Source organism: Musca autumnalis, unplaced genomic scaffold (genome assembly GCF_047663935.1).
Source record: "Musca autumnalis isolate F117 unplaced genomic scaffold, ASM4766393v1 scaffold_1, whole genome shotgun sequence".
Taxonomy (NCBI): Eukaryota; Metazoa; Arthropoda; class Insecta; order Diptera; family Muscidae; genus Musca; species Musca autumnalis.
The window spans coordinates 62,866,804-62,879,207 of NW_027411644.1; the positions used below are offsets into that span (position 1 = coordinate 62,866,804).

General features: G+C 36.6%; 2 protein-coding genes across 7 annotated transcripts; one reads left to right on the plus strand and one right to left on the minus strand.

Moving 5' to 3' along the window:
- The first annotated feature begins 2,256 nt into the window (after nucleotides 1–2,256).
- On the plus strand, nucleotides 2,257–3,338 carry Mnat9 (microtubule-associated Nat9). Of its 2 annotated transcripts, none has more exons than XM_073978128.1 (2): nucleotides 2,257–2,394; nucleotides 2,481–3,144. In XM_073978128.1, the coding sequence occupies exon 2, from the start codon at nucleotides 2,491–2,493 to the stop codon at nucleotides 3,082–3,084; it is 594 nt and encodes a 197-aa protein (XP_073834229.1). In that variant the 5' UTR covers nucleotides 2,257–2,394; nucleotides 2,481–2,490; the 3' UTR covers nucleotides 3,085–3,144. The 2 variants fall into 2 exon arrangements, with proteins under 2 accessions (XP_073834229.1, XP_073834238.1); XM_073978137.1 differs by adding an exon at nucleotides 3,181–3,338 and having other exon boundaries at nucleotides 2,345–3,057.
- Nucleotides 3,339–5,063: 1,725 nt separating this feature from the next.
- Med (Smad/Smad4 homolog Medea) lies at nucleotides 5,064–10,651 on the minus strand. Of its 5 annotated transcripts, none has more exons than XM_073978088.1 (10): nucleotides 10,271–10,651; nucleotides 9,756–10,144; nucleotides 9,423–9,688; nucleotides 8,343–8,691; nucleotides 7,988–8,245; nucleotides 7,238–7,843; nucleotides 6,926–7,169; nucleotides 6,690–6,858; nucleotides 5,399–5,525; nucleotides 5,064–5,340 (listed from the first exon to the last, which is right to left on the minus strand). In XM_073978088.1, exons 2-10 carry the CDS (start codon nucleotides 9,862–9,864, stop codon nucleotides 5,129–5,131), a joined length of 2,340 nt encoding a protein of 779 aa, XP_073834189.1. In that variant the 5' UTR covers nucleotides 9,865–10,144; nucleotides 10,271–10,651; the 3' UTR covers nucleotides 5,064–5,128. The 5 variants fall into 5 exon arrangements, with proteins under 5 accessions (XP_073834189.1, XP_073834199.1, XP_073834218.1 ...); XM_073978098.1 differs by having other exon boundaries at nucleotides 10,258–10,579; XM_073978117.1 differs by lacking the exon at nucleotides 7,988–8,245 and having other exon boundaries at nucleotides 10,271–10,597.
- Nucleotides 10,652–12,404: the final 1,753 nt, after the last annotated feature.

Genomic DNA, 12,404 nt, shown 5'->3' on the forward strand with positions numbered 1-12,404 from the left:
GCCTTTTAAGATATTTGTAGAACAGCGTGTTATTTCATTCCTCTATAAATCTGTCCTTTTAGACCTGCCTGGCTTGTTACGAGAACGACTATCTTTTTCCAGATATACGAGGAATATACAGTTAATTTTTCCGCGTTTTTCCTCAACGTTGTACGAAAGATCATTTATTGTTCGCTCTGCACGTTTATGGAATCATCTTCCCCCTGAGCTGCGCCAATTTTCTTTTTCGCGTAAAGTATTTCGTGAGAAGTTTGAACATTATGCAATCGGTAGAAGCCTGACTTGAATAATGGTCGATCTGTATTGATTTTAATGTCTTGATATTATCAACAATAGGTTACAAACAGAATAACTTATACATTTGGCTGGGGAGCCTTTTTGCCTTTTTTCATCATAGTTTTGTTTAGAAATATTACTTAAGTGTTAATAATGAGTTTAAGACTGTTTTGTAATGCTATGGAGTATGATTTTGTAGTAGTTTGAGCGTTGCGATACATATAGGCTTGCTAGCTTCTTCATCGCAATACACATTATAAATAAATAAATAAATAAATAAAATAGGAATACAAAGAACTTTATTATATAAAGACAAATTAGAAAAAGTTTCCATTAAATTCAATCACAATTGAGTGTACTTCCTCCGTTCTCCATTTAATCCAAGCGCATCCGATTTTGCTTCGTCATCCTAAATGTTTTTTATGTTGCCTTCCCATCACTAGTTCAGCTTTCGACTCCAACTCCACTCCATCAAAAATTTCCGTCTCGTAAATTACCACAAAAATGTTCGCAACTTTAGTTTGTATTTTTTTACTTTATAACAAATTCTTCGAAATATATTCACACTTGTTTCTCTTTTGAAGAAATTCTGTCGGCAGCGACGGGTAGGGATCAACCAACTGCTTTTGTTTTGTAGGGATCTCTAAAGCAACTGCTTATAAAATGTATCGACCGGAGTACATTTTTCATAACTCTGTTGGACTACATCGAAAGATGTTGTGAAATCATAACTCCAATTGCACAACTTCCAATTTCTTTTTTGCTGGGAAGAATATCAGGATTTGGTAGTGGATGCCGTTGAAGTGGTGGAATTTAAGTTGAGTAAGTACATATATGTATGTATGTGGGATGGATATGGACGATTGTTTGATCTCCAGTAGAAGCAGTTCCAAGTGACTCTTTTTTATGTCTGACATGTAGAAAAAAAACAAGAAAAGCCTATCCAGAATGGTACAATAATACAGGTAGCATTATCAAGCCAGCTGATGGTAACATAATGTGTCAATTGCATTGAATTGATGTCAAATTTTGACATCTTATGTTACCAATAATTGCCGATGCGACTACCTGTGTATTTGTACCATGCTAACCAGTCTGCTTTCCAGAAACATACTCAAGATTTCCTTTCTAAATCTGTCATTTGGTTAGGAAGATGGTAAATTTTAATCTTTCGACTGAATTTTTTGTCCTTTAACTAACCTATAAGTGTGCCTATTGCATCTTAAGCTGGGTACACATTGTCAGTTTTGAATGTCGATATTTCGCAATTATCGATAACTGTCAAACCGTCCAGCAACCACAAAACATTTTGCGGTTGCATGATGAATGACAAAAATGAACGGCCACACTAGCAAGCAACAACATAGCTGTCATTCAAAACTGACAATGTGTACCCAGCTTTAATGAACAAATCGAAATGAAATATTTGTACAGACGATTAGAAGGGAGACTTTATAGGCAACTAGTATGGTCTTATTGACCATAAGAGGGCTTCGTTATAGTTGGTCAGATGAAAGTCTTTACAGACGAGCGCCATGAGGGTGACTTTCGACTAAATGAACGCTTTTCGGGTAAAAATTGGTTAAAGTATCGCTTTGATAGCGACGTTTGACTGTTTTGGTACTGTACACAGCTTTTAATAAATCAGCTGTTTGTGGCACTGTATATTATTTAGTAAACAAAATATTGATTCAAGTTCGTCTTCGGACGGCTCAAAGAAAAGACGCATAGACGCAAATTAGATTCTACGCCCACGGGCTTTAAAATAATAACCTAAAAAAACGTTTGTAATTTTAAAAATAAATAAGAAACAACAAGGTGTAAATACCTTTTAACAAATTGTTGTGGAAATACCGCCGCGACCAAGAAGCCGAAAGGAACAAGGCCACTTTAAGCACAAAAAAAAAAAAAAAAAAATATTGATTCTTCTTATTTATCATATTTATATACTCAAGACTCAAGAACCACCGTTGATTTCATGAACAAGTTTGGCCTCGACAATAATAGTTAATTTCTCAAGGAGAATCAAGTTTAACCAGTGAATTTTACTTCAGAAAGAAGTCTTTGTTGACAACAAGACATTAAAGTTAAGAAGGACAACATCATTAAAGTTACAAGGTTTGCGTACCTTTAAAACATATGCCGTGACCAAAATTTTTAAGCACAAAAAAAAAATATTGATTCGATTGTCCTCCTGTCCACAGATTTCCAAAGATGAAAATAAATGAACACATAAAACTGGTGGGTAAACATGTTATCCTCGTTCCCTACGAAGCCAAACATGTACCCAAATACCACAAATGGATGCAATCCACCGAACTACAAGAACTGACAGCATCTGAACCGCTCACACTAGAAGAGGAATATGCAATGCAAAGAAGTTGGCGTGAAGATGAAGATAAATGTACCTTCCTCATCCTATGTCGCAACACCTATGAACAGTGTAATGATGAAATCATCGCCCTAGTGGGTGATACAAATCTTTTTATATCACAAGATTATGAGACTGGAGAAAAAGTAGCTGAAGCTGAAATAATGATTGCCGAAACACAGGCAAGAGGTAAAGGCTATGGTTGGGAAGCTATGTTACTTATGATGAAATATGCCCAACAGGAGTTATCAGTGGAAAAATTTGAAGCTAAGATTGGTATGGACAATGAGAAATCACAGCGTATGTTTAAGAAAATGCAATTCTGTGAAATAAAACGTGTTGAAGTGTTTCGTGAGATCACCTACGAGAGAAAAGTGACCAAGGAGTGGATCGAATGGCTGGAACAGCAGGTTCATTTACAAATGGAAAACTATTAAGTGCAATTATTTACATGTGTATATAGAATAAAGCATTTATTTTACTTTTCTTATAAGAAATATGATACTGAATGTATTTTATTTATTTTTTCCTAGATTGAAGGGAACACGACATGGTGATGGCTATTTGGGAAAAAGGAATAGGTTAAGTGTACATTACTATGCAATTTACTATAATTTTTTATTGGAATGAACATAATGAACATTGGGTAACATATTAATTTTATATGAAAAACAATATCGAACACAAAGGTCCTCAAATGTCATCTTCCTAATATAAAAAAAGGTCTTCAAAAGCAACATATCTTACATAAAGTGATCTGAAAAGCCCACTTTCTTATATTAAAGGTCATCCACATGTATTCTTCTATATTCTATATAAAGTCTTCACAAAACCACCTATTCTTATATACAACGTCCTCAAAAGCACCATTTCTTATATAAAGGGTCCACAAAAGCATACTTTATTATATAAAGGGTCCCATCCTTTCACATATACATATATAGGGTCCTCAAAAGCACCCTTATATAAAAGGGTCTCCAAAAGCAATCTTTCTTATATAAAGGGTCTTTAAAAGCACCCTTTGCTATATAAAGGGTCTTCAAAAGCACCCTTATATAAAGGGTCTTCAAATGCACCTCTTCTTATATAAAGGGTCCACAAAAGCATACTTTATTATATAAAGCGTCCTCAAAAGCATACATTTATATAAAGGTTCCTTAAAAGCACACTTTCTTATATAAAGTGACCTCAAAAGCACCATTTATTTCACAAAGGATCCTAAAATCACCCTTTCTTTTATAAAGGTTCCTCAAGAGCACGCTTATATGTATAAAGGGCCTTCAAAAGCCATCTTTCTTATATAAAGCGTCCTCAAAAGCACACTTTCTTTTATAAAGTGTCTTCAAAAGCACACTTTGTTATATAAAGGGTCTTCAAAAGCACCCTTCCTTATGGAAAGGGTCTTCAAAAGCACACTTTCTTATATAAAGGGTCTTCAAAAGCACCCTTTCTTATATAAAGGGTCTTCAAAAGCACCCTTTCTTATATAAAGGGTTCTCAAAAGCACACTTTCTTCTATTAAGGGTCCTCAAATGTACCCTTTCGTATATAAAGGGTCCTCGAAATGGGTCCTCTTATATAATGGGTCCTCAAAAGCCCCCTTGCTTTTATAAAGGGTCCCCAAAATCAGCATTTCTTATATAGAGGGTCCTCAAATCACCCTTTCTTATATAAAGGATCCTCAAAGCACCGTTTATTATATAAAGGTCCTCAAAAACTACTTTTTTATATGAAGCACAATTTCTTCTATAAAGAGCCTCAAAAGCACCCTATCTTTTCCTATGCATAGGACCCAATGAGCACCCTTTTCTATATATAGGACCATCAGAAGTATGCTTCTTTCTTGTGTTAAGTGTTCCCAAAACGTCCTCCTTGTATAATGTGTCTAAAATGAAAGGCCTGAACTTATATTGCACACAAAGTTTGGTTAATTTGATAAAAGTAAAAAAAATGTTTTTTTTTTTTTTTTTTTTTTTTTGTTAAGAATTTTTAAGAAATTGTGTTTTATTTGTTGGGGTTTTTCAAAGTTTAAACTTTTTTAAAGCAATTATCAAAGGCATTGTTTTTTTTTTTTTTTTTTTTTTTTGATAAAAATAATAATAAAAAATACGAATTATATAATAATATTTTATATATATAGAAAATATAAAACATAAACATAATATAATATATATAATAAAAATAATATAAACTAAAGTTAAACAATTGTTATAAAAAATATAATATATAATTAGCATTACAAATTTAAAATAGTTGAAGATTTCTTTTAACTTATGTTTTTTTTTGTTTACTTGATTGTTTTTTTCTTCTTTTAATTTTTTTCTTATAAATATATTTTTTCTCTTTTTTCTTTTGTCTTCAACAACAAATTGAACAAATTCCACTTTCATTATGATTCGCATTTGTTATTTTAATATTTATATAAAGTTAATTGTATTGTTGTTGCTGTTTGTTCTATTCCGTTTCTATTTCGTTAATGTTCTAGGCTAGCGCCCGAGGACCATCTATGGGCATTGTATGCAAAACTTCATCCAATAATTGCAGAGCACGATGCAAATGCACCTCTATCCAACAAGGTGTCTCTTTGATCGATTGTCGTGGATAATCAGGTCCCCAACCTTTGACAAAACTTAAACGTAGAATACAAAGGCGTCGCAAATCATCAACACCAATACCAGCGGCCGCAGAAATGTCTGTAAAGAGTAATTTGTTATTAAAATGCACAAAAGATTTTGTATAAAAAGTACTTACTTCTAGGTGGTGCACCTAGTTGTGAACTGGGTAGACCGGCCACAGCAGCGGCCTGAGCAGCAGCTGCTGCTTGAGCATTACTGGCTAGTGAGTGCATTTGTTGATGACATTGACGTAAATCAAATACCTAGAAATGAAAATCCAATTTTTTTATAATTTTTTAGTTTATCATCAACATCAGTCCTATCTTCCTATATCCGACGGCAAGGGCTAGCAGACTAAATATAAATTCTATTTACGAAAATGTGTACTCAAAAGCACCCAGCGGTAGTAAAAATCACTCTTTATTATATAAATGGAAGTCAAAATCAACCTTTTGTGTAGAAAGGATCCTCAAAATTACGTTTTTTACATAACGGGTCTTCGAAGCACACTATCTTGTATCAAGGATTCCTAAAAATCTGCCTTTCTTATAAAAAGATTCATCATTTTTTATATAAATGGTCCTCAAATGCTCCCGTTCTTATAAAAATCGTTCTCAAAAGCCACTTTCTTATATAAATGGTTCTCAAAGGCACACATTCTCATTAAAGGATCCTCAAAACCTCGCTTTTTTAAATACAAGTACCTCAAAAGCTTCATTGCTTATATAAAAGCCGGCTTTCCTATATATAAAAGGTCCTCAAAAACTTATCTTTCTACATAAACAGTCCTAAAAAGCTTTCATTATAGTATGAGGGTCAGCAAAATCACACTTCTTATATAAAGGGCCATCAAAAGCTCCCTTTCTTATATAATAAAGGGTAATAAAAATTTCTCTTTCTTTCATATAGGTTCCTCAAAAGCTCCAGCCGCTCATAAAACGCACGCTTTCTTATATAAAGGGCCAGCGAAATCAACATGAAGAGACCCTAAGATATCACATTTTCTTATATAAGAAGTTCTCAAAATCAACATTTCGTCATCAAAATTATCCTTTCTTTCATCAAAAGCTCCATTTGTTATATAAATGGGTCCGTCAAACTCCTTGTTATATTAAGGATCCTCAAGAGCCCAAATTCTAATATATAGAGGGTTCTCAAAATCACCCATTCTCATATAAAGTACCCTCAAAAGTACCCTTATATATAGGATCCTCAAATGCAGCCAAGCTCTTATAAAGGATGCTCAAAATCTCCCTTTCTTAAAAGGATGGTGGCCAAAAGCTTGATTTCCTTTTACAAAGGGTCCTTAAAAGTTGCCTTTCTTATGTAGAGCGTTCCCAAAAGTCTACTTTGTTCAAAGACACTCAGTCTTTTATAAAAGATCCCCAAAACGCATCCTTGGTTAATATTTTCCATTTTAATCTCACCTTAATACATGCCGCTGGATAAATTTTATGTACAGCATCACCGGGAGTACGGCCAGCCTCACGATCTAAATAGTAACTTTGTACAAAAACTGAATTATCGCTAAGGCAACGTAACCAAACATCACCCTCGCCTCTTAAATCCAATTGAACACCTTTGCCGATGTGTAATCTAGGAAGAGAAAGAGAGAAACGACAACTACGAACATCTGACAAAATAATGAAAATCGTCATATTACCTTGCTCTCTCCGATTGTTCCTGCCGGTGAACATTGCTAAGGGCACCCAAACAAAAACGATTACCACCCGATGGATCAACATAACCATCTACGATGACATTCGGTTTGGCAGAGGGTACTTTAAATGTTTCACCAACCTGAGTATCCAATTCGAAATAGGCTATTGAACACCAATATTCTGGAGGTGGTTGACGTGAGAGTAAACGTGGGGGTTCCTGTTGGGGCATGACATTTATGTTGTTCCCTTAGAATCAAAGGAAGAAAGAGAATTAAAGAGAAGTTGAGTTATTGTAATATTTGTGTTTCACTTACAATATCCCCCCGGCATTAGGGTTCTGGGATCTGGCGGTTGCATTGCCTGTGTATAGGTTAAGGTCGATGACCCGGTCCATGTACCCGCCGGTGATGCTGTATTGCCCGCAACATTACCACCCCCAGTGGCATTTGGTTGGTTGGCGTTTTGAGCATTTTGACCTTGCACCTGTTGACCATAGTTGTGTTGTTGACCAGGTGGTACCTGGCCCCCGCCGCCGCCACCTCCACTACCCGGTACAAAACCATTTTGTTGCATGTGCGGGGATATGGGTTGTTGAACATTACCAACACCACCACCGGGACCAGCACCACTGTTAAGGGCAGCATTGAATTTAGCATCGGCTACATTAGGCATTTGTGAGGTGTTTGGTGAGCCATAATAACCCGTGGCATCAGGGGCCTGGCCACCATTTGCAGCTGTCATAGTGGGACCAGCTTGGGTAGGCTGTTGCATTCCTAATCCAGTAGGGTCATTCGGAGAGTTGGTGGGGCCATGGTGTTGACTCACCACATGACCATTGCCCTGGGGATTTTGTGGTTGTGGTGGAGCCATAACAGGACCGGGATTCATGGGACCTGGCATACCCATGCCATGGCCAACAGCTAAGAAGGAAAAAAGACATTAGTTTTGTAATATTAAAGGTTAGATTTTGGGGTCTAGTGGGAGTGGAAAGCTAAACTAAAATATAAATATAATAAAGTTAACAAAAACAAGGCCAACATAACTTAAAGAAGAGTGTCCCTTACAAAGTGAATGTTGTTGTTGCGTTTGTGTAGAATGCTGCTGTTGTTGTGTAGCTGTTTGTGGCGGTCCAGTGCTTTGTTGCTGTGGCTGTTGTTGTTGTGGTACCTGTGCCGCCTGAGGTGGTTGCAGCCGTGGCGGTGGTGGTACCATCCACGAACTACGTGGACCACCCTCATTTGGTTCAATTTTTGGTATCGTACGACCAGCTGCAGCAGCGGCATACATTGCGGCGGCATTCATGTGATTGGTGGGATCATTAACTAAATCAAAGCGAACCAAAGTAGAAAAAAAGAACGAAATAAAACTCAAAAGCGCTCAAAAAAAAAAAGAAAAAAATTGATAAAAAATTGCACATACCTGGTCCCTGCGGATAACCATAACCACCCGGTGGACCCACCATTTGCGAAGGATGATGTTGTATTGTTCCAATATCATTGCCATCAATATCCATACCACCCACCAGTGGTCCAGCCGAGTATTCATCTTTGACGAGGCGACTTGGCCCCGATTGCAAACTTAAGCCGGATAAATCAATGCCCGGCGATACCACACGCTCATAATGATAGGGATTTACACAAACCGAATCACATTTGAGATCAAAAGCGAATGCACAATATTTAACATGTTTCAATTCGTTTTTATGTAAATCTGGCCAACGCCAAATTCGAGCATAGATGACGTGGGGGAAACCTTTGCGTCCAGCAACCTGGAAATGGAAGAGGAAGAAGTGATTTGTTAGATGAACTTATTGAAATATTAGTTAACGGTAGTTTTGTTGTTGTTGTTGTTGAGATTAAATTGCAAATGAAGCTTTCGTTTTTTTCGACCGAAATATACCCTCAGCCTATACCCGTATAGAAACCACTCCACAAGTATTGGACCCAATCATTCCATTCTTATGTTTGCAGTAGAAGAAGATCTTATCTCGGGAAGTATGGACATCCGCAACAAAAAATATCAATCGTTGTAATCCGCTTCCAAGGGCTTCTTACTGTAAACCTTTAAAAAAATATGCGTGAGGAGGCCTTAAACTGGACTCTTTTTCGTGGCCGATTTAAACATGCTATCGATTTGACTCGAAATTATTGAAGTGTTGACGATACATTCACACTGGAGCAGTTTCCAAGAAAAAGGTAAATTTTTTCTAAATAGAACCCAATTGAGTTAATAGTTCTTCATCTTAATGTTAACCGATTATTTGGTAGTATATGCTTTGCTAGCTACCGGTTTGGAGGCCTCGTAAATATACAAACATGTCGTGTTTACTATCGATGATTGTTTACACTGATAAAACGAAGCGGTCTGTGGCGGCGAGCACCGACACTCAGATAAACTTTAGAAAAACAAAACAAAAATTAAAGACAAGAAAAAAAACAACAACAAGTAAACAAAACCACCGGAAACAATTCATAAACGTTAACTGTCTGACTCACTCACCTGTAGGCGTCCATCTAATGTACGCTGTATTGTAACACATTTGCTGGGATGTGCTCCGTTTGTTGTAATGGCGGTTATCAATGAATCCAATTCGTCACGTTTCTCTTTGAGTTTTTTAACCAACGATTCAATGGCACGTTTGGCAAATCCTTCACTTTCACCGCCCTGACGATGGCACATCAGTGAATGGACAATACTCAAACAAGCATCCGCGGATGTGGGAGCATTAGAGGGTGGTGGTGGAGGCATTTGTACAATATCGCGAACTATATGAAAGATATATTTAACATTTTGTTTCACACACACACCCATTGTTTCATAACAACAACTTACTATCTTGGGGTCCAACGCCAGGATACATATGACCACCCGGACCAACGGGTGGCACTCCCATACCACCATTTTGTACAACCCCAGCACTACTGCCCGGCAAACCCACCATGCCGGCATAGTCCTGGGGTCCTAAACTTCGCGGATCCACTTTGTCGGCGACGTTTGTAAAATCGCCGTCACAATATCCGAAATTCGACGATGGCCACAAATTGATATAGGAGAGGCAACAAATTTACAAAATAATTTCTTCTTTCTTTTTCCTTAACTCAACACAACAGCCAGCCCAAGAGAGCGACTGCGAGAGAACACCACAACACCAAACTCAATTTATAAATTCGTTGGTTTCCTGTTTTTATAATTTCCTCCTTCTTGGAAGTTAATTTATTTTCCTTTAACACAAAACAATTATTTAATTATTTTTATTTATTTGTTTTTTAAAACACCAACAGAATGCACCGCAAAAGCAAGTGGACCAACAATACACACAATATACAACTCCCACCTATTACACATACACAAACAAACGCAACGCCGCTCGCCACTTAACTTTGCTATTTCTTTGTTTTACACAATCATTCGCAAAATTCTATTTTTATGCTTTGCTTTTAATAACACATTTTAACATTTTTTCGCGAAATACTAAACGAACACAATAAAAATGTATTGAATCGTATTGCCATTATAGCATTGAGAGACAGAGAAGACCCACAAAATCCAATAGAAAAATGTTTTTTTCAGCTTAATCAAAAAAAAATTTTAATCAAACTCCCCGACGACACACAAATTGACGTTCAATGTTTAGGGATATGCAGGTTGATGCAGATGCAGGCGTTTGTAGATTCAATGTTTAGGGATACGTAGATTGATGCAGGTACAGGGGTTTAAATGTCAAAAACAATCAAAACAAAAAACATATGATTCAGTTATTCTACGTTTTGATTGTCGATGGTCAGACTAGCAAGATTTCAACATGGCGACGTCAAGTTTATAGGCGAGGGGTATGAGGTAGTGAAACCTCTGCACACGGTTTTCTGTGTTCATGATGTTGCCTCTTCCTATTTTTCGTAAACAAAAACTCGCTAGTGTGACCATCGACATTGGTTCATATTCCATAGCATGGTCGAATAATAAGGTGTAACGCCAAAAACAGCTGATCTTCATACCAGTTGTCAAAATGCGTTATTGTGAATAAAATCACATACAAAATGTAAACAAGCAATTCACAGTAATGCATTATTGTGAGCAAATTTGACGTTTGACATGATTTGATGTCATGTTCCATGGCGAATTGTTTTGTTTTTCCCCTTATTTACAAATGTTGACATTTTACTTTTGTAATGTAATATCACGGTTATACTACAGCTTTTTGCCGGGTTAACCCACTTCATGAGGATTTATTGCTTAATGTGGTGAAATCTGACCAGTAGTGCGATTCTCTAAAGCCCCCGGCACATACGGTACGTTGCGCGACGCGTTGCGCGTTGAAAACAACAACCACATGAAAAATGTGTAAGTGATGCCAAGTTTGTTCTTGAAGTTTTCATGTGGTTGTTGTAACGCTCAACGCGCCGTATGTGCCGAGGCCTTAACTCATTTTTGGAGTTACCGACAATTGTCGGTAAAATTAAAATGCTTATAATTTCGGTAATTACCGAAGTTTTTCGGTAAGTTAGCGACGAATAAAAAGCAGTGTTCGAAAATAAACACTATTATATCGTACCGTACCGTTCTGTACCGTACCAAAGTGGATAGGTACACTACGATAGTGTACCGCTCCGGAGCACAAACACTAAAAAATATTTTAGTGATACTGTACCGGAACACAACGATAATCGTAGTGTACCGCATGCCGGAGCACTAAAAATCGTAGTGCTCCGACTGCGGAGCACTAAAAATCGTAGTGTTCCGACTGCGGAGCACTAAAAATTTTAGTGTTCCGACTGCCGGAGCACTAAAAATCGTAGTGCTCCGACTGCGGAGGACTAAAAATTTTAGTGTTCCGACTGCCGGATCACTAAAAATCATAGTGCACCACGTGTTGGAACACTAAAAAATAATAAAGGTATTATGTTTTCTTAGGAAAATTAAATATTTGGTTAAATTTGATCAAATAAAAATTAAGATAAACTGTTACATCCATGTATGTTTAAATTAGTTAAACAGATTGCGAAATATGGTCAAAATTATGAAAAAAACAATATTTAGTTTTTGTGGAATGAAGCAGAAAGATCGTTGTGCCGGAGCACTAAAAATCGTTTTGTACCACGTTTTGAAACTATAAGGTAATGAACCATACATTAATTTATTATGATTTCTGAGGAAATTAAATATTATATATATATTTTTTTAATAAATAAAAATTAAAAGAAAATGTGAAAAACATCTGATTTGGTTGTTGGACAGTGGAGCACTAAAAATCGTAGTGTTCCGACTGCCGGATCACTAAAAATCGTAGTGTTCCGACTGTCGGATCACTAAAAATTGTAGTGTTCCGACCGCCGGATCTCTAAAAATCGAAACAATGGATCAATAAAAATTGTAGTGTTCGGTTGTGGAGCACTAAAAATCGTAGCGTACCAAGAGCCAAAACGCTAAAAATAACGTTAAAGTAATCGTTTGTTTATTATAATTTATGAGGGAAATTAAATA